The sequence below is a fragment of the Pseudophryne corroboree genome, chromosome 6, assembly GCF_028390025.1.
Source record: "Pseudophryne corroboree isolate aPseCor3 chromosome 6, aPseCor3.hap2, whole genome shotgun sequence".
Classification (NCBI taxonomy): Eukaryota; Metazoa; Chordata; class Amphibia; order Anura; family Myobatrachidae; genus Pseudophryne; species Pseudophryne corroboree.
In genome coordinates, this window is record NC_086449.1 from 406,328,543 (window position 1) to 406,351,779 (window position 23,237).

At 44.9% G+C, this 23,237-nt stretch overlaps 1 protein-coding gene across 4 annotated transcripts in view; it reads right to left on the reverse strand.

The window, feature by feature from the left end:
• BEND7 (BEN domain containing 7) overlaps positions 1–23,237 on the reverse strand; it is a 218,343-nt gene that overhangs the window by 164,390 nt on the left and 30,716 nt on the right. For 3 of the 4 annotated variants that reach the window (XM_063926897.1, XM_063926899.1, XM_063926900.1), the window contains exon 2: positions 551–628. In XM_063926897.1, coding sequence (XP_063782967.1) covers positions 551–628 — 78 coding nt within the window. Of the gene's footprint in view, positions 1–550; positions 629–5,268; positions 5,363–23,237 lie in introns of those variants that run through there. The other variant, XM_063926898.1, reaches the window with a different exon arrangement.

Consider the following 23,237-nt stretch of genomic DNA (forward strand, 5'->3'; position numbering starts at 1 on the left):
GGTAAAATATATCAGCATCTGCCATGTTGCAGGGTCAACGTGATATGTCTGTGAACTACACCATTAACAGACATATCGGCTGCACACACGAGCTGATGCACATAGTGCGATATATTGTTCGCCGGGTGTACAAACGATATATCGCATAGTATGTACCCAGCCCTAATTCCTTTTTGGGGGATCCTGCTCTGACCACTATTTAATTTAATCTGTTGCTTCCTGTTTCCTTCATCCCTGCCCTGAGTAACACTGATAATGGGTGGACTTAATTTATGGAGGCAGTCATCTATACACATGAGTTGATAATAGCCCCCATAAATACATATCACACACATCTCCTGGCATTGTGAGAACTCACATGATGATATGATTGAATAAAGTAGTTGTACAATTCCCCCCTTTTTAAAATGAAGGAATCATAGGACAAAGAGATGAGATGATGGCTGCATATAATAAAATGTTCTGATCCATGTAATACCCACACTACAGCCATAGTTAAAATACAGTATTTTAGTGCAAAGGATAGTCAATACATAATATAAGATTTTACCTGAAAAATGCTGAGAGTCCATGGATTCTCCATTGATGTCATTATATTCTGGGGCCTTAAAGATATCAGTCTGATAATCTGTAAAACAGGATAGTTTTATGAAAATTTGGTTTCATATTTACACTAGATAAAGTAAACTGTTGGGTTTTTCTCTTTGACAATATTATAGACCTAAATATCACAATTGTAATGGAAGGCTAAGTAATTTTTTATATATATCATTTTTTCACAGATGTATTAAATAGGTAATCCTACATACACACTAAACTTCGGTCCTTCTACAAAAGATTATCTCCTTTTTAAAATCTCTCTGGAGGTTGCAGAGTATGTGTGCCAGCTACACAGACAAAAGCTTACAGCTCTCAGCATGTCATGTGATGACAGAGGGTGGACTTGGAGGAAGGCAGATTTTACAGTACACCAAGCAGACAGAGCTCAGAGGGAGATTCACGGATTCAAGTGCAGCTGCTATGGGGCCCAGAGCTGAAAGGGGCTCACCTTGCCTGTCAAAGTAACGTGTTAATATACATTTTTCACCATTGGGTGGTATATAGGTGTCCTTACAGACTTTTGCCTTGGGGCCTACAATATATCTAGTTACACCCCTGGACCTGCTCAATGTAATGTGGTATAAAATGAACTGGAGGGCATTATAATGTTACATAATATGAAGTAGGACACTGTAATATGGCACAGTATGAAGTGAAGGCACTGTAGTGTGGCATAATAAGAACATAAGGCACTGTAATGTGATATAATATGAACTGAGGACACTATGTCATAATGTGCATTGGGGTGACTGTGTTGGATAATGTGTACTGGCATCCCTACAATGTGACACAACGTGAACTAGGGCCCTACTGCTGTTCACAAAATACACTAGGTCACTACTATGGGGCATAATATTAACTAGGGCACTACTATGGTCATTACAATAAACTAGAGCACTATTATGGGGCATAACATTAAGAAATGCACTACTGGTGTTCATAAAATGAACTATGGCACTATTATGGGTCGTAAAATTAACAATTGCTGCAGAGAGGTGTATCTCTAGAAGCAATGGAACAGGGGCCCCTTCAAAATGTTGCTATGGGGCCCATAAAGTTCTGGCTACTCCCCTGGGGGGAAATTCCATAGCCTCTGTCTGCCACTCTAGTTAATGTACAGAATTATAAATCATTATTTGCAGCCTTTGGAAACAAAACAGGGAAAATTAGTAAAAAACAAATTTCTTCTTATAGTATGACACAGTCTTGGGACTGCATTTTGGGGGGGGGCGGGATTCAATTGTGCTCGTTATATTTTCACACAAAAAGGGCTTTATTGCAGTTTCTTGCCCAATTTTGTTTTTCTGGGCAATTTAATTAAAGCCCCTTTTCTCCCACAAAAAAAATCCCATTTTTAGGGCGAGAACATAGGATCATGGAAAACCTCCTGGACCTGTGGGGGTCATTCAAAACCTGCCGCTGTTGTGGTGCACAGCCCACTTTGCTGGTGGCAGCAAACTGCACATGCGCAGCGGCCACATTGTGGATGCGCGGACATGCACATTGCGGACCGCAATGTAATTGACAGCGATGAGCGTTCGTGGGGCGGCAAATGCGGCGTTGCAGGAGCGAGATGAGGCGAATGGGGGCACGCTGGGCCCGTTTTTCAGGGTGGCTGTGTGACGTCACATGCAGCCACTCCGAAATAAGATGAGCGCTGACCGCCTGACAGCCAGTGGTCAACCTTAGATCCAATGAGTCCGCAATCTAATTGCAGACACATCGGGGGACGGCATCACACATGCTGGGCGGCCTTGCCCTGTGCCGGGCGGCACCCAGCATGTGTGGAGATGAATGTATGCAGCGATCTGCATTCATCTCTGAATAACCCCGTTATTGCGGACGCAGAAAAACAGCACTTATAGGGGATTTTGCTTCCGGACCTCAGCGGGTCCAGAAAAAATATGCCAATAAATGCCGGCGGGTGCTGTAACATAATTCATCACTACCTCCTGAGGTGGTGCACAGAAATTGGTAAAAGTTCTGGTTTGGAATGCCTAAACTACTTTCTGGGTGCGCTAATCAGGACTTCAAACGGGTTTGGCCACTTTACGTGACTAAACTCGGTCTATTTGGGCATGGCAAGTGCAAAACAACCCAACTGATTATCGCTCCGACAGGGGATAAGACATGATCTGCTGCACAAAAACAATTAACTCGCCCCCTCTGAGTTAATAGGAAGACAAATAGGCTACGGGGGGGCGGGGCCTGTTCCTTAAAGATTCCCCCACCCCAACACAATATTGGTTACCTTGACCACAGTTTAGATGTCACTGCACAATGAGAGCGGGATGCACTAACCTTGTGTGGTACATCTAGCCACACATCGCATCCATGCTAATCACATATGTACTAGCATATGCGATTAGTATCGCAAAGGATATGAACCGGGAGACCATCTGCGCATGTGGCGGCCACGGGATGCTGGGAGGGATCCAATCAAATCTCTCTCAGCTAGGAATGTGGAAAGAAGTCCATAGGCTTCTCTAGGGTAACGCCAGCAAAAGCCCTGGTGTCCATGGCTTCGTACATTTGGAAATGCTCTTGCTGAAAGAGAACCATGCACTAATTATAAGAGATTTCTGAGAACCTCAATAAAATAGTTTTAGATGCTCATGAACCTGGAAAGGATTAAGGAAATATTGTTAGTATATGGCTTGTAAATATAATACAGTATCGCTGAATATTTTTCCAAGAGCAGGAATCTAAACAGATACCAATCCCAGAGCAAAGCATACAATTCTTCAGGACATCACAAAGAACCTCATATTAATGGATTTGTATGATGCTCTTAGAGCAGTGAGTTTACCATAAGGAAACCATTCAGCAAATATGATATACCTCATAGTACAGTATATCAATTTAAAAAAAATCACTGTTTTTAAGAAAAAGAACATTTTACCAATATGGAGTATTCTGGATGATACACAATTCTTATTAATTATTTATTCATTACCAGTTATTTATATAGCGCACACATACTCCATAGCGCTTTACAGGGAATATTTGCCTATTCACATCAGTCCCTGCCTCAGTGGAGCTTACAATCTTAGGGGGTGATTCAGACCTGATCGCTAGGCTGCTAAAATTGTAGCACTGCGATCAGATAGTCGCCGCCCAAGGGGAGTGTATATTCGCCATGCAAGTGTGCGATCGCACACGGCGAGCTGCTAAAAATACCCTCAGTCAGCGGACAGCTGCAAATCTGTTCGCACCTCACTCACCAGTGGCTGGTTTTTACAAGTGTGTGCAGTCTGTGCGCAACCCAGGACTTACTCCTACAGTGCGATCAGAACGGGCTGATCAGGGCCGGAGCTGACGTCACACACCCTCCCTGAAAACGCTTGGGCATGCCTGCGATTTTCCGGACACTCCCAATAAGCGCTCAGTTAACACCCAAAAACGTCCCCTCCTGTCAATCACCTTGTGAACGCCCGTGCAATCTGATTATTCGCACCATCCTGTCGCTGACTGGTTGTTGTTGTCCGACGCGCATGCGCATTGCGGTGCACACACATGTGTATTTAGGACCTGATTGCCCGCTGTGTGAAAACGCACAGCAGCGATCAGGTATGAATCAGGCTCTATATTCCGTACCATACATACATGCACACACACTAGGGTGTTTTTTCAAGAGCCAATTAACCTACCAGTATATTTTTGGATTCTGGGAGGAAACCGGAGTACCCGGAGGAAACCCACGCAAGTACGGGGACAATATACAAACTCCACACCGTTGGGGCTGTGGTGGGAATCGACCCTCCACAGCCTCAGTGCTGTGAAGGCAATAATGCTAACCATTACACCATCCGTACTGCTCCAATTCTTGAGTAATAATGGTATGTGGACAGAAAATACAACAGCGGAACTTTTCAGCAGAATTGAGAAAAATGTTTTTGGAGAAAACAAAAAAAAATAAGTTTCAACAAACTTTGGCCCAACAGGTGGTAGCAGGGCCTGATTAAGGCTTCAGGGGGCCCGGGGTACTTTAGACAAGGGGGGCCCCAGAGGACTAAATATAGTGTATATAGGAAGGGGATGTACCTTACATGTGTGTGCGCGTATATATATATATACATATATATATATATATAGGATAGATAAAAGTATAAGAAGACAGCTGTTATAGGCAGTAACAACATATAGCACATATTATTCAACAGAAAATTAGCGTATGTATACACTGTAGAAAAACAATATGATATCACACTGTAGTGCTCAGCTAGACTCAGAGGATTGGACGTTGTGGCTAGTCTGCGAGGCACAGGGTCATCGCAAACCTGTCACACAGTAGGTGGTGATAGTATTATGTGGGGGCATGATCTGCTTGCGTCTAGGGATAGGCAAGCTGATGGTTACAACAGTGCAGGATTGTATAATCTGCCTGTCACAAAATTAAGTATATCAACTAATCCTAAACCCTATAGTACTACAAGAAGAAAACTGTTAACATACACACACAGTATACCTACATCCACACAAAACATCCACACACATACAGTACACACACACACACACACACACACACACACACACACACCAGGCACACACACACACACACACACACACACACACACACACACACACACACACACACACCCACTACATACCTACAAATAAACAGCATATCTACAGAAACACACACACACACACACACACAGCACTAACCAATGTAAAAGAAGAGAAGGAGATTCTGACTGAGTTAGTTACGCACAGGAGCTGCTGCTGCTGCTGCACATGCTCAGCAGCTCCTTCCACTGTGACTCATGTGTCCAGTACAGAGAGCGCTGCTGATCAGAGCTCTCTGTGAGGAGAGTTCTCGGCAGCTCGTTAGTGGCTGTGGGTGGTCCCGCCGGGTGCAGAGACGGAGATAAGGCTGTCTCCGTCTCTGAAACAGTTTGCTCAACTTCATTGAAAAAAAAAAAACATGCAAAACTGCCAGTGCTTCACGGCAGGCACGGGGGGCCCTTAAATTTGGGGGGCCCAGGGTAATGTGTCCCCTGGGCTCCCCCCTTAATCCGGCTCTGGGTGGTAGGCATACCATGGTTTGGACTGTAGGAGCCAAGTGGCTGAAAAATGTTAATCTGAAAACATGGGGGGTGATTCAGAGTTGCTCATAGCTGTGCTGAATTTAGCACAGCTACGATCAGTCACACAGACATGCGGGGGGGACCCAGCACAGGGCTAGCCCGCCCGCATGTTAGTCCCTGCCCCATCGCCAAAGTACAAAAGCATCGCTTTTGTACTTCAGGAGTAGCTCCCAGCCGGCGCAGCTCCTGCGCGCTGGCCAGGAGCTACTTGTTGCTGGCCAGGTCGCAGCGGCTGCGTGTGATGTACCCCTAAACGGCGGCTTAACGCTGCCGTCCCGCCCCCTCCCACCCAGCGACCGCCTCTGCCTGTCAATCAGCAGAGGCGATCGCTAGCTAAAGACAGCCATCGGCTGTCTGGCATGCGCCAGCGCACTGTGGCGCCAGCACATGCGCAGCTCAGACCCGATCGCTGCTGTGCGAAAATGCACAGCAGTGATTGGGTATGAATGAACCCCATGGTTAGCAGCTATGGAGGTACAGATATTGTAGGGGCTCAAGCACCTGCACCGTTGGCTTTTATTTTTATTATTGTTATTTCTATACTATAGTTTGGAGTTGCTCTGCAGTTACTGTAGGAACAATAAATTATGATTTGTATTAGCAATTTCTAAAGGAGAACAACATGGTGCAGGCCTGTGTACCGCTCCTTCCTTTTCTATGTGTGCCAAAATCCTCTGCTGCCTCAAAGGGGATGGAGTGAGCTCTACTCTTTGACACTCTATACTAGTACATAGGGACCTCAGTGTTTTGAAATGACAAGATCAAAGTCCTGGCTTAACTCAACTGAAATAGCATAATGTATAGTTCACCTCTGAAAGACCATAAATTTCAATGAGCTGATACAGTTCTATTCAGAATAAAAGGCAAAACTACCTCTAATCTGATCTCCGAGATTGATGAACCTATTATGGATATTGGCTATAGCCAGTGCTATTTTTGTAGGAAAATAGGTTCAGGAACTGTGGGCAGAACAGAGGTGAGCGTGATGTGGGTGGAGCTATCAAAGGGGCGTGGCATCAATTGGTACCAAACCTTTTTTTATTTTTTACACATAATGCTCCAAGTACTGCCATATATACACATAATGCCACGAGTGGTGCAGATACACATAATGCCCCCAGTAGTGCCAGTTACACAATGCCCCCAGTAATGCTAGATACACAATGCCCCCTGCAGTGGCAGATACATAATGCCTCCAGCAGTGCCAGTTACACAATGCCCACAGCAGTGCCAGTTACACAATGCCCCCTGCAGTGGCAGATACATAATGCCTCCAGCAGTGCCAGATACACAATGCCCCGAGCAGTGCCAGATACACAATGCCCTCAGCAATGCCAGTTACACCAGTACTATTTTTTTTAGAAAAATAGGTTTAGGAATTACGGGTCTGGGGGCGTAGCTATTAAATAAGTTATAGATAGACAGATGATAGTTTTTAGAAAAGAAGGCACTCAAAATGGACTTTAAAATAAAACTTATTTTATAGAAAATAAATTTTTGCACAGGAGCAGTTCAAGAACCCAGGTGATATCATATTTAATGAGAGGTTCAGGAGCTCAGTTCCTGCTGAAAAATAGCGCTGGCTATAGCTATTGCTTTACAAACACCAGTTACAAAATCGAATAACTTATGAACTAGAAATACTTGCAGCAAGCAAACAGTATGATATTATAGGCATTACTGAAACTTGGTGGGACGAATCTCATGATTGGACAGTCAATCTAGAGGGCTATACACTGTTTAGGAGAGACAGACTAAATAAAAAGGGTGGAGGGGTGTTTCTTTACGTAAAGCCATTTTTAAAACCTGATATACGGGAAGATATTCAGGAGGGGACTGTAGACACTGTCGAGACAACACGGGTAGAAATTGCATGCGGGGAAAAAGGAATAAAAAAAGTTAGTATTGGGTGTATGCTATAGGCCGCCTGGTATCAACGCATCTGATGAGGAATTGTTACTAAAGCAAATTGAAAGAGCAGCAGGAGTAGGAGACATAGTAGTGATGGGAGATTTTAACTATCCAGAGATAAACTGGAAAAACGATTCATGTGATACTGCTAGGGGCAATATGTTTTTAAACACACTAAATGATAACTACTTAGTTCAACTAATTGAGGAACCAACTAGGTACAATGCAATCTTTGACCTGGTATTAACAAACAATGGGGATTTGGTATCAGGTATTATAGTAGGGGAACCCATGGGAAACAGCGACCACAATATGGTCACATTCAATATCAGTTTCCATAAACAGCCCTATACTGGCTCAACTAGGACTCTAAGCTTTAGCAAAGCAAATTTTGAAAAGATGAGGGTATTTTTCAGGGATATTGAATGGGAAGGTTTGTTTTTAGGAAAAAATACTACGGAGAAATGGGAGGTACTAAAATTCCTGCTAGCTAAAAATACACTCAAATTTATTCCTACGAGCAGCAAAAAAAGGAATAAAAATCATAAACCGATGTGGCTTAACAAAAAGATTAAGGAACTTATGGGCAAGAAAAGGCGAGCATTTAAAAAATACAAATCTGACGGGGAAGCAGAGTCATTTCAGCACTATAAGGAATGTAACAAAATTTGCAAAAAGGAAATAAAGAGCGGCTAAAGTAGAAACTGAAAAACTAGTAGCAAAGGAAAGCAAAGCGAATCCCAAAAAAATATTTAAATACATTAATAGCAAGAGATTAAAGAAGGAGAGTATAGGCCCTTTAAAGGACAAGTTAGGAGTCTTAAGCAAAAATGATAATGACATAGCGGACACACTAAATTAGTTTTTTTCAACAGTATTTACTAGAGAGGACCCAATTCAGGGACTAACATATAATCTCAATAATGAGAATATCCCACTGATAGGTACTTATTTAAGCGAGGAAGTAGTCTGTGACCGATTAAAACATTTAAAGATTAATAAGTCACCAGGTCCCGATGGTATTCACCCAAGGGTTCTAATGGAGCTTCATTCTGAACTTGCAAAACCGCTATTTTTGATCTTTAAGGATTCAGTAATATCAGGTATGGTTCCCAAACACTGGCGTATAGCGGAAGTAGTGCCTATATTCAAAAAGGGAAGTAAAGCTGAACCAGGTAATTATAGACCAGTTAGTCTTACATCTATAGTGGGGAAAGTATTGGAAGGTATTCTAAGAGATAGTATTCAGAAGTTCCTTGAAGTCAATAAGGTCATTAAAAGGAATCAACATGGGTTTAAAAAGGACAGATCCTGTCAAACCAACTTACTTGGCTTTTATGAAACTGTAAGCGCAAACCTAGATCAGGGTAAAGAGGTGGATGTAATCTTTTTAGATTTTGCCAAAGCGTTCGATACTGTACCACACATGAGACTTATCTACAAGCTACAAGAATCAGGGCTAGGAAGCACAATATGCACTTGGGTCAAAAACTGGTTAGATAATAGGGAGCAGCGCGTTGTGGTTAATGGATCTTTTTCAACTTGGACTGAAGTGCTAAGTGGTGTGCCGCAAGGCTCAGTATTAGGACCGCTATTGTTCAATATTTTCATTAACGACCTAACAGAAGGTCTAGAGAGCATGGTGTCAATTTTTGCAGATTATACCAAATTGTGTAAAGTTATAAATGGGGAGTGGGATGCTGAGTCGCTTTAAAATGACTTAGTTAAATTAGAAGCTTGGGCAGCGAAATGGAGAATGCGCTTCAATACAGACAAGTGTAAGGTAATGCACTGTGGTAACAAGAACAAAAATAACACCTACCTACTAAATGGGGTAAAATTAGGGGATTCTGTACTGGAAAAGGACTTAGGCGTCCTCATAGATAGCAAACTAAGCAGTAGTACCCAAAGTAGGACTGCAGCAAAGAAGGCTAATAAGATATTAGCATGCATAAAACGGGGAATTGATGCTAGGGACGAGAGTATTATACTCCCGTTATATAAATCACTTGTGAGGCCACACCTTGAATACTGTGTACAATTCTGGGCACCTTACTACAAAAAGGATATCCTGGAGCTAGAAAAGGTTCAAAGGCGGGCGACCAAACTAATTAAAGGTATGGAGACGCTGGAATATGAGGAAAGGCTTGCAAGACTAGGCATGTTTACACTGGAAAAGTGGAGATTAAGAGGGGACATGATCAACATTTACAAATATATAAGGGGACAATATACAGATCTTGCGCAGGACCTGTTTTTGGTTAGATCAACACAGAGAACTCGTGGACACTCGCTCAGGTTAGAGGAGAGGAGATTCCACACAATACGGCGTAAAGCTTTTTTACGGTAAGGACGATACGTGTTTGGAATTCCCTGCCTGACGGAGTTGTAATGGCCGACCCAGTCAATACCTTTAAGAATGGGTTAGATAAATTCCTAATGGATAAGGATATCCAGGGTTACGGGGCATAGTCACGCACTATGGTTATTATAAAAAAGAGGGGTTAATCGGAACGTCAGTCAGCAACTTCAGTCAAAATTTTATACAAAATAATCGTGCATAGGAGACCACAAATAGGTTGAACCCGATGGACAATTGTCTTTTTTCAACCTTAGATATTATGTTACTATGTTTATCTGATTTGTTTCGCTGGTCTTTTTTATAAATATGATTTAGGATTAGCAGAAGATGATACAATGAGGAAAATAAATAACAAAAAAAAAAACATTTCTGGGACAGCCGACTAAGGGCTCCTACACATGGTATTGAATAATTTATATTTACACAAATCCTAGTGCTATGTCTTTTTGACTTCTATCACAGCGCAAGAGTGTGTACTCAAAGCATCCTATATGTAACTGGTGAAGAGATAGACAAAATTTCTGTAAAAAAAATGTAGGAGGAAATTGCATCCACTAAAAATAAGCAGTTTGTGCAATATATGGAGAGTAAACGAAGATGCCTGTGATTTTTTTCACCAATAGTGTAGGATACGGTAATAATGTAAGAAACAAAAAAAAGTATAAGATAGACTTTACACGGGTTGGGTATGCGTGACTGGCGGTCAGCATACCTCCGCCGATATCCCAGCAGCAGGAAACCCCTTGTGGGCTCGCTGTGCTCGCCACATGACTACATCCCCTTTAATCTTATAAAACACTATCTGCGTATCACTGCAATGTATTACAGTGGGGATTCCCTATGTCTGACCTCAGATCGTGGGAACCTCCACTGCATAAATAGAAGTATGTCATGTTTTTCTCATTCACACCGGGCTCTGTGAGGAACGGGTGGTATTCATGTGACCGCCGGTCAGCTGACCGACAGTCACATGACCTCCTCCACCATCCCGACGGGTCGCTATCCCGATGGTCGGCATGCCGACCAACAGGGACTATTTCCACTCGTGGGTGTCCACGACACCCATAGAGTGGGAATAGAACCCGTGGCGACCGCAGGTCGCCACCGAGCCCGCAGCGTGGCGAGCGCAGCGAGCCCGCAAGGGGCTTGCTGCACTCGCCCCTCCCCGCCGGGATCCCGGCGTTGGTATGCTGCCGGGATCCCGGCGTCGATAAGCTGACCGGCGGTCTCCTGACCGCCGGTCAGCCGTACTACACCCTGAGGAACAAGTCATATGTCATTAAATAACAGCTTACCATTTTTTTAACTAGTGGCTGCCTTCATGGACTGAAGATGACCATCCCAAGAATCAGGTGAGCAAGAGACTGGGTTTTGTGCAGTGGTGTCTTTTTCTAATTAAATGGTTTGATTTTTCCCCCCCATCTCTAAAGGCGCATTACTTGTCCCAGCATACCCCCTGACACATGTGGTTATGTAAGTCATGTTCTGGGATGGGGATCAATACTCTGAAAGAACCTTTCCTTACTGCTTGTATTTTTCACAACATGCACATGCGTGTGATCTTATGACATTAGTGAGAGTCTGCCTCTACGGCAGTACATGAGAATCCACTAATCAGGTGGTTAGTGATCAGTGTATTTTCATTTTCTTCCCTTAACAGCAGGATGGGCAGGACTTTGCAGATATGGCCAGCATGTAGTTATGTGGTCAATAAGGCTATTGATTACATTGTTCCCAGTGACTGATATTAGCACATATTTTTGATGTGGTAGTCACCATATTGAATTCCCAAAAATTAGCGAAAATCCCTAACCTTCCAGTATAGACCTAGAAAGCTTGGGCTGCTCCATGGGGATCCGGTCAAGAACCTGGCGGCCGGGATCCCAGCAGTTGAAATACCGATGCGGGGATACCGACACTACTCAGAATGCCGATACCAGCATTTTAGTTGTCCTTCTTTGTATTCTCTAATGTATTTATATCCTTCTGGAGATATGGTCTCCAGAACTGGACACAGTATTCTGGATGAGGCTGTACCAATGACCTATATTATTATTACTTCTTTTTTTCTGCTACTGATTCCTCTCCTTATGCACCCAAGCATCTGACTTGCCTTTCTCGTTGCTTTGTTGCATTACTTTCCTGCTTTTAAGTCATTTGGAATAATGACTCCTAAATCCCTTTCTTCTTCAGTGTCACGATCCGGGTATCTGGACGCCATTTCTTACCTATCAGATGCCTCCTAAGGCTGGCTCAGCGCTCCAGGACCGGATCCCATCTGTTATCCTGATGTGCACATTCCCGCATCCTCTCCTGTCTCTCTGGACGCAGTCACAGTAACGCCTTATACATCTGGCATGGCGTCTCCCGCGGCCTCCGCCGCCGTCCCTGAGCTTCTGCATTCTGAGTGGCGATTACGTCAGCCGCGGCCTCCGCTGTGTCCGCGTGGTCGGATGTGCATCTGTCAGCCTGGCGTCTCCTGTCTCCGGTGGCCGGCGCCGCCATTACTGTTTTCCAGACCACATGGTTTACAATCCAAACTTCCCTCCAAGTGTCTGCATGGGCGCAGCCATCTTGGATTCTGTCAGCTGATCTTTCCTACCAATCCGTTGTCAGTATTATTAATTTGCATAATTGCCTAGCCAATGCCTTCCTTGCTGCAGGTATAAATAGGTTGTGCCTGAGCAAGGAAGGCGTCAGTGCTTTGGTTGTCAAACCTAGTTCCAGTTTGTCTCTCTTCTGTGAATGTCTTCCAGGTTCCAGCTCCTGTCTCCAGACTTCTGCTATAGAGACCCGCACCAGCATTCCATCTGCGGTGTAGCCTGACTCTCCGATCCATTCTGGACTCACCTGTTTCCAGCTACAACATCACCTGCTTCCAGCTCAGCTTCCAGCAGTGTACAGCTTCTCTTAAAGGGCCGGTGTCCTTTCTGCAGTTTACCACTCTCCACCGGTATTATTATTTCTCCGCTCTCAAATTCTACATTTCATCTACATTGCATCGCTCTCAAGCTTTATTTATTATTTAACTGGTTCCAGCCAGTATCCACTCCGTGCCAACACCTGTCTGGTTCTAACCAGTACCCACAGCAGCATTTTATCTACAGCAGTCCAGCTTTCCCTGGAACACCAGCTGGTACGACCCTGGGCTTTCCTCATTGCTACAGTTGAGCCTGGTAAGGACTTTCCAACTTGCAGATAATAAGAACTGTCTCATACCACCAGAGCTCTGTGGCCCCTGCCACCCTGTAGTACCCAGGAACTGTATTATTATTTCTCTGCTGATTTTTATGTTACTTTTTACTGCTACTGTGATGCATGGAGTTTGTCATAAATAAATATCATTGACTTTTACTCAAGTTGTCGTGGTCACGCCTTCGGGCGGTTTCTCTTCATGTTACTTACATGTCCAGGGGTCTGATACAACCTCCCAGGTTCCGGTACATCTCAGCCCCTACAACTGAGGCTGCCTTCCGTCAGCTCAGGCCCTCAGTTGTGACAGTAAGCACTGACCAAATGAATCCAGCCGGAGACCAGGATCAAGCGGCCAGGCCGATGCAAGAACTGGCAGCCCGACTTGAACATCAGGAGGCTGCACAGGGCCACATCATCCGCTGTCTCCAGGATCTCTCTACTCGGCTGGATGGGATTCAGACAACTCTCCGTGGATCAGACGCGTCCGGTGCGTCAACCACAGTGACTCCAGCTATAACCCCACCCACCTTACCCGTTTCTGCTCCACGTCTTCATCTTCCAACGCCAGCAAAATTTGACGGTTCTCCAAGATTCTGCAGGGGATTTCTCAACCAGTGTGAGATTCAGTTTGAGCTACAACCTGGAAATTTTCCCAGTGACCGTACAAAAATTGCCTACATCATCTCTCTTCTCAGTGGCTCAGCCCTTGATTGGGCATCACCGTTATGGGAGAGGTCCGACACCCTGCTATCTTCTTACACTGCATTCGTGTCAACATTCAGGCGCATCTTCGACGAGCCAGGCCGGGTAACTTCAGCTTCGTCTGAGATTCTCCGTTTACGCCAGGGATCACGTACTGTAGGACAATATCTTATACAGTTCCAGATCCTGGCATCCGAACTGGCATGGAACGACGAGGCCTTGTATGCTGCATTCTGGCATGGTTTATCTGAGTGTATTAAAGACGAGTTAGCTACCAGAGACTTACCCTCCAAGTTAGATGAGCTAATCTCACTTTGTACAAAAGTTGACTTACGTTTCAGAGAGAGAGCAACTGAGCGTGGAAGATCATCTGCTCCAAAATCTTCTGCTCCTCCTCCTCGCCAACTGTCACCAACTAAAGATGAGCCCATGCAAATTGGCCGTTCCCGTTTAACTCCTGCTGAGCGCCGAAGACGTCTCTCCGAGTCTCTCTGTCTTTATTGTGCAGCTCCGTCTCACACCATTAATGCTTGTCCCAAACGTCCGGGACTCCAGACCCTAGCTCGCCAAGGAGAGGGCCGGCTAGGAGTAATGATCTCCTCTCCATCCCCTCAAGATTGTAATCTCCCAGTCTCGCTTCAAGTTGCTCAACGTTATCAGAACGTCATTGCCCTCCTGGATTCCGGAGCAGCTGGGAACTTTATTACCGAAGCCTATGTTAAACGGTGGTCCCTACCCACCGAGAGACTTCCTTCCTCCTTTTCCTTAACTGCCGTGGATGGCAGTAAAATTTTTGATACAGTTATTGCTCTAAGGACTCTACCAGTTCGTCTGAGAGTGGGAGTTCTTCATTCCGAACTTATTTCACTTTTAGTGATTCCAAGAGCCACACATCCTGTGGTCCTGGGCCTTCCATGGCTCCGTCTTCACAATCCTACAATTGATTGGACGACTACGCAAATTCTGGCATGGGGTTCCTCCTGTGCTGAGACATGTTTGTTTAAAGTGTTGCCTGTCTGTTCTTCCTCCCCCAGGTCGTCTGATGTTCCACCTCCTCCATATCAAGATTTCACGGATGTGTTCAGTAAAGCTTCTGCTGATATCCTTCCTCCTCATAGAGAATGGGACTGCCCGATTGATCTCGTTCCAGGGAAGGTTCCACCTCGAGGCCGAACTTATCCGTTGTCTCTGCCTGAGACGCATTCTATGGAGGAATACATTAAAGAGAACCTAGCAAAGGGGTTCATTCGACCTTCTTCTTCTCCAGCCGGCGCAGGCTTCTTCTTTGTAAAAAAGAAAGATGGTGGTCTGCGGCCGTGCATCGACTACAGAGGTTTGAACGACATTACCATCAAGAACCGCTATCCTTTACCCCTGATTACTGAGCTCTTTGACAGAGTTAGCGGAGCTACCATCTTTACAAAGCTGGACTTGAGAGGTGCATACAATCTCATCCGGATCCGTGAGGGTGACGAGTGGAAGACCGCATTTAACACCCGTGACGGACATTATGAGTACCTCGTCATGCCCTTCGGATTGAGCAATGCTCCAGCTGTCTTCCAGCATTTCGTCAATGAGATCTTCAGAGACATTCTATACCGTCATGTCGTGGTCTATCTAGATGATATCCTCATTTTTGCCAACAATTTAGAGGAACATCGTTTTTGGGTAAAGGAGGTTCTGTCCCGTCTCCGTGTCAATCATCTCTACTGCAAATTAGAGAAATGCGTCTTTGAAGTCAAGTCCATTCCGTTTCTAGGGTACATTGTGTCCGGTTCCGGACTAGAGATGGATCCTGAGAAACTACAAGCAATCCAGAATTGGCCGGTACCCTTAACCCTCAAAGGGGTCCAGAGGTTCTTAGGGTTCGCCAATTATTACCGAAAGTTTATACGAGACTTTTCCACCATTGTGGCGCCTATTACTGCTTTCACCAAGAAGGGTGCTAACCCGTCCAAGTGGTCTGAAGAAGCCATGCAAGCTTTTCATCTTTTGAAACAGAGGTTCATCTCTGCGCCTGTCCTGAAACAGCCTGACATCGACTCTCCTTTCATCTTAGAGGTGGATGTCTCCTCCGTTGGAGTAGGAGCGGTGTTATCTCAGAGGGCTAAAGATGGCCATTTACATCCTTGCAGTTTCTTCTCCCGGAAGTTCTCCCCAGCGGAGCGCAACTATGCCATTGGCGACCAGGAGTTGCTAGCCATCAAGCTCGCTCTAGAGGAGTGGAGATATCTGTTGGAGGGAGCTTCTCATTCAATCACCATACTTACAGACCACAAGAACCTTCTATATCTAAAAGGCGCACAATGTCTCAACCCTCGTCAGGCCAGATGGGCACTTTTCTTTTCCAGATTCGACTTTAAACTCCAGTTCTGTCCGGGCTCTCAGAATCGCAAGGCCGATGCCCTTTCCCGCTCATGGGAGCAAGAAAATGAGTCAGAGTCTTCAGACAAGCATCCTATTATAAATCCGTTGGCATTCTCCACGGTAGGGATGGACTCTACTATCAGGGAAAAGTTTTGTGAAGCCGACACTAAGGAAGAAGCTCATGCATTGGGCCCATGCTTCCCGCTTTGCCGGACATACAGGTATCCAAAAAACCCTGGAGTTTATCTCTAGGTCCTATTGGTGGCCAACTCTGAAAAAGGACGTTTTGGAGTTTATTGCATCTTGCCCAAAGTGTGCCCAACATAAAGTATCCCGCCAGTCGCCTGCGGGGCAACTGGTTCCACTATCTGTTCCCCGTCGACCATGGACCCATTTGTCGATGGATTTTATTACAGATTTGCCCATGTGCAACAAGTTCAATACCATCTGGGTGGTAGTTGACCGGTTCACCAAGATGGCACACTTCATTCCTCTCACCGGTCTTCCGTCAGCTTCCAAGTTGGCTCAAGTATTCATACAAGAGATCTTCCGACTCCACGGTCTTCCTGAAGAAATTATCTCAGATCGAGGAGTTCAATTCACAGCCAAATTCTGGCGAAGTTTATGTCAAGTCCTCCAAGTCAAGCTAAAGTTTTCCACGGCTTACCATCCTCAGACCAATGGTCAAACCGAGAGGGTGAATCAGGACTTGGAGGCCTTCCTCCGCATCTATGTGTCCTCCTCTCAAGATGACTGGGTTCAATTACTTCCCTGGGCCGAGTTCTGTCATAACAACCAGTATCATTCTTCATCTGCTTCAACACCATTCTTCACCAACTTTGGATTCCACCCTAAAGTCCCTGAGTTCCAACCGCTTCCAGCAACTTCTGTTCCCGCAGTGGATATCACCTTGCATCAGTTTGCCAATATCTGGAAGAGCGTACGATCAGCTCTGCTCAAGGCATCGTTCAGGTACAAGAAGTTTGCGGATAAGAAGCGTCGAGCAGTTCCTGCTCTCAAGGTGGGTGATCGGGTATGGTTATCCACGAAGAATTTGAGGTTGAGAGTTCCCAGTATGAAGTTTGCACCTCGCTTCATCGGTCCTTTTAAAATTGATCAAGTCATCAATCCTGTTGCTTACAGACTCCAGTTACCTCCTTTCTTAAAAATACCCAGGACATTCCATGTTTCCCTGTTGAAACCGCTAATCTTGAATCGGTTTCATTCCTCACTTCCTCCAACTCCGAAAGTCCAAACTCAACGAGGCGTTGAGTATGAAGTGGCCAAGATCCTGGACTCACGTCACCGTTACGGTCAACTTCAGTATCTTATTGACTGGAAGGGTTATGGCCCTGAGGAACGTTCATGGACCAATGCTTCTGATGTCCATGCTCCTGCCTTGGTCCGGAGATTCCATTCCAAGTTTCCTCAAAAGCCAAAGAAGTGTCCTGGGGCCACTCCTAAAGGGGGGGGGTGCTGTCACGATCCGGGTATCTGGACGCCATTTCTTACCTATCAGATGCCTCCTAAGGCTGGCTCAGCGCTCCAGGACCGGATCCCATCTGTTATCCTGATGTGCACATTCCCGCATCCTCTCCTGTCTCTCTGGACGCAGTCACAGTAACGCCTTATACATCTGGCATGGCGTCTCCCGCGGCCTCCGCCGCCGTCCCTGAGCTTCTGCATTCTGAGTGGCGATTACGTCAGCCGCGGCCTCCGCTGTGTCCGCGTGGTCGGATGTGCATCTGTCAGCCTGGCGTCTCCTGTCTCCGGTGGCCGGCGCCGCCATTACTGTTTTCCAGACCACATGGTTTACAATCCAAACTTCCCTCCAAGTGTCTGCATGGGCGCAGCCATCTTGGATTCTGTCAGCTGATCTTTCCTACCAATCCGTTGTCAGTATTATTAATTTGCATAATTGCCTAGCCTATGCCTTCCTTGCTGCAGGTATAAATAGGTTGTGCCTGAGCAAGGAAGGCGTCAGTGCTTTGGTTGTCAAACCTAGTTCCAGTTTGTCTCTCTTCTGTGAATGTCTTCCAGGTTCCAGCTCCTGTCTCCAGACTTCTGCTATAGAGACCCGCACCAGCATTCCATCTGCGGTGTAGCCTGACTCTCCGATCCATTCTGGACTCACCTGTTTCCAGCTACAACATCACCTGCTTCCAGCTCAGCTTCCAGCAGTGTACAGCTTCTCTTAAAGGGCCGGTGTCCTTTCTGCAGTTTACCACTCTCCACCGGTATTATTATTTCTCCGCTCTCAAATTCTACATTTCATCTACATTGCATCGCTCTCAAGCTTTATTTATTATTTAACTGGTTCCAGCCAGTATCCACTCCGTGCCAACACCTGTCTGGTTCTAACCAGTACCCACAGCAGCATTTTATCTACAGCAGTCCAGCTTTCCCTGGAACACCAGCTGGTACGACCCTGGGCTTTCCTCATTGCTACAGTTGAGCCTGGTAAGGACTTTCCAACTTGCAGATAATAAGAACTGTCTCATACCACCAGAGCTCTGTGGCCCCTGCCACCCTGTAGTACCCAGGAACTGTATTATTATTTCTCTGCTGATTTTTATGTTACTTTTTACTGCTACTGTGATGCATGGAGTTTGTCATAAATAAATATCATTGACTTTTACTCAAGTTGTCGTGGTCACGCCTTCGGGCGGTTTCTCTTCATGTTACTTACATGTCCAGGGGTCTGATACAACCTCCCAGGTTCCGGTACATCTCAGCCCCTACAACTGAGGCTGCCTTCCGTCAGCTCAGGCCCTCAGTTGTGACATTCAGTAGTTTCCATTATGGTACCCTTAATACTATATTCAGCCTTTGGGTTTTTGTGACCCAAATACATGATTTTGCATTTTGTAATATTAAACTGTAGTTGCCATGTCTTTGACCATTTCTCAAGCCTACCTAGGTCATCAATCATTTGTTTTACCCCTCCCGGTGTGTCTACCCTGTTGCATATCTTTGTATCACCTGCAAAAAGGCATATTCTCCCTTCAATACCATTTTCAATGTCACCAACATAGATATTAAAGAGAATTGGTCCAAGTACAGATCCCTGGGGTACTCCACTGGTAACATTTCCCTCCAAAGAATGCACTCCATTTACTACAAATGTCTGTACCCTATCCTGCAACCAGGTCTTTATCCATTTAACTGTTTCATAATCAAATCCCACACTCTCAAGTTTATTTAGCAGCCTGCGATGTGGGACAGTGTCAAATGCCTTACTGAAGTCTAGATATGCTACATCTACAGCCCCCCTTTTGATCTATTATTTTTGTCACGGAGTCAGAAAAGTCAGTAAGATTTGTTTGGCATGATCTCCCACCAGTAAATCCATGCTGTTTTGAATCCTGCAAGTTGTTTGATTTAAGATATACCACAACTCTTTATTTTAATAGTTTTTCCATTACTTTCCCTACTACTGATGAGAAGCTAACTGGTCTGTAGCAGTGACGTGTGGTGGGATGAGGCAGAGCCTTTCCTGTCAAACTAATGTTTGTACCAGAGTTTTAACTGCTCACTTTCTACACAGCCATTGTGGAATCACAGTATGGTACGGAGCTGCCAAAGACTGTGACAGACAGCGGCTAGGGTGGTGAGGTCGGCAAAAAGGGTCGTTGGGGCCGATCTACCCTCTGTCCACGACTTATACTCAAGAAGTGGGCTGGGAAAATCATGGCGGACAAGCTACACCCTGGTCACGTCCTGTTTGAAACTCTCCCATCAGGCAGGCGTTATAGGTCCATTCCCGCCTAGTTGACTAGAACCTCTAAAACAGAGCTGGCCAAACCAGTCCTCGAGATCTACCAACAGTTCACATTTTCCAGACCACCTAGCTGGTGCACAGGTGTAGTCATTACTAATTAAGATGCGCTGCATTCATTCCTGACAATTCTACAGATCTCCAGGAGGCCTTGAAAACATGAACTGTTGGTAGATCTCGAAGACCGATTTGGCCAGCCCTGCTCTAAAAGCTTCTTCCCACTAGCTGTTCATCTACTAAACAATGTCTAAAATGCCTGGCGCTATGAACTGAGATGCTATGTTGCACAGTGTTCCCGTAGTAATGTATGCTATGTATGTATGTCTGGTAGAGCAGGGAGGCGCGCGTCCTGGGCGTTGCTTAGGAGCCGGGACGCCGCGCCTCCCGCTGACCCCCGCCCGGCACCTAGCAACGCGTGGATACCGGGCGCACAGCCTTCCAGTCCCCGCCCGGCGCCTAGCAACAGGCTGACGCCGGGGGCTGGGAGCCGCTGGACTCCTAGCAACGGGGACGCCAGAGGCAGATGGCGTTCCCCGTTGCTGGGTAATTAGTAACTCAGCTGTAGCTCTAGATACATGCAGCAGAGCAGCTGTCTTAGCACAGTAGTAAGGTTGTGTCAGGTGACGTTTCACCGTACTGCATTTACCCCTGCCCAGCCTCCGATAGTCACCTTGTATATACATAACACATGGGGGCATCTCAGTATGGGGTGGACCTAATTTACCATGGAAAGGCAGCTGCTATAGGCGAAGTCTTTGGCTGCAGGAGACTAAAAGACTGCTGTGCAGTGGGTAATTGCGTGAGCGTCATAAGGCATCACCTATTAACCTACAGAACTGTGGAGCAGATGTATTAACCTGGAGAAGGCATAAGAAAGTGATAAACCAGTGATAAGTGCAAGGTGATAAACACACCAGCCAATCAGCTCCAATTTGTAAATTAACAGTTAGGAGGTGATTAGCTGGTGTGTTTATCCAGGTTAATACATCTGCCCCTGAGTGTCATAACAATGTCTACACATTATGTACCGTACCATGGGGGACATTCAGACCTGATTGCACGCTAGGTTTTTTTGCAGCGCTGCGATCAGGTCAGAACTGCGCATGCGTATGCACATGGGCACAAAGCGGATCGCTGCTGTGCGATGGGTTTTATGATGAATCCATTCGCACAGCCGATCGCAAGGTGATTGACAGTATGAAGGTGTCCGTGGGTGGCAACTGACCGTTTTCTGGGAGTGGCTGGAAAAATGCAGGCGTGACCAAGCGTTTGCAGGGCAACTGTCTGACGTCAATTCCAGCACCGGACAGGCTGAAGTGATTGCAGCGGCTGAGTAAGTTCTGGGCAACTCAGAAACTGCACAAAGTTTTTTTGTACCGCTTGGCTGCACATGCAATCGCACACTTGCACAGCTAAAATACACTACCCGGTGGGCGGCGACTATGCAAACGCTGGACTGCAAAAAAACACTAGCGAGCAATCAGGTCTGAATTAGGCCCCATGTTAAGTAAATCCCCTCCATATTGTTATTTGGCGAAGCATTGTAACCGCAAACAATTCCTAGTATACGCAAGTATACCTGGCCAATACAGCTGATTCTGATAAGGGGTTACACAATGAATGCTATGAACTCTAGCTGGAGACTTACATCATTCTGTATTGCTGCAATACAGAATGATGATTATCGCAGCAACTACATTAATAAATAGATCACTGAGAGTGTGAAAGCATAATCACTAGGCCAGTTCGGTTCTTTAGCTTTTCTACTGGACTCACAGCTATGTCCTATGCATAGTAGTATATACAGACTTCCTCCATGTTCCAACAAAGCGGAAATACAGGAATAGTAGTCCCAGGGCTGCAAACAAATTTTGAAGTGTCATTGCAAAATTCAATGGAAGAGAAGATAAAATGACATTACAATCATGAATGAATCATCCAATAATCTGTCCTCAGCCATTAGTAGTGAACAGATTTTTTATATTGTGTCAAAAATAATGTTGATCATATTGCTTGAAACATGTAACACACAAATTAAACTATTGTCTTACAAAATTCAAGTGTTTTCTGCGTTTTGTTGATGTAACATGTAAAAGTATATTTTGGTACAAAATGAGACAAAATATTCAAGTCACAAAATAGTTTACATGCCTAGGTTGTTATAAATAAATTATAAATAGAAGAAGAAAAAATAGCACCATGCATGAGAGTCAGGGCGTAATAAGACCTATTAATAGGGTAAGGGTTGCTCCAGAATTTCTTGTGAGACTTAATAATACAGAAGAAAACAAGAATAAAGATGTTACACTTGGAGACTATAACATTATTGCCTCTGTCCCTCCACAGTTTAAATCTGTCAGCATATTATTTGTCCCCGGTAATTGGAAGCTCCAAAAGGCCAACTCCACAGAAGTTTAAGACAAACCTGTTCTTTATAGAAACAAACGATTACAGGAATGTTTCACAATGGTATTCTGCATAGAGGAAAACAGGAAGCAATTTCATCACTATTATTAAAATCCTTTCCGATTAAATGATTATGTGAGTACAGGTTGAGTATCCCATATCCAAATATTCCAAAATACGGAATATTCCGAAATACGGAATTTTTTGAGTGAGACTGTGATAGTGAAACCTTTGTGTTCTGATGGCTCAATATACACAAACGTTGTTTAATACACAAAGTTATTAAAAATATTGGATAAAATGACCTTCAGGCTGTGTGTGTATAAGGTGTATATGAGACATAAAAGCATTCTGTGCTTAGACTTAGGTCCCATCACCATGATATCTCATTATAGTATGCAATTATTCCAAAATACGGAAAAATCCGATATCCAAAATACCTCTGGTCCCAAGCATTTTGGATAAGGGATACTCAACCTGTACTAGTATTTTGGACCCAACTTGTGTTGGGTCTAGCATTTGTGTACGGCAGAGTATCTGGTTTTTCTGTGTCTAACAAATGTATACTGTATCTCTAAAAAAAAAAATACATAACCTGATAAAAATGTTAGAACCTATTATTTGAATCAGGACTGTGTGCTGGTGGGAGCTTTCATGGCAAATACTGTGTGTTTCCTTATATCAGGCTACTGACAGAATTGAGAATCAGTGGTACATCCACCAACACTGCAATGGGGACACAGGATTAATTTACAAAACACTACGTCTCAGTGTGTTTAAGCTCTGAATTTAAAACAGAAATTACTTTATTAGAAAACACGGTGCT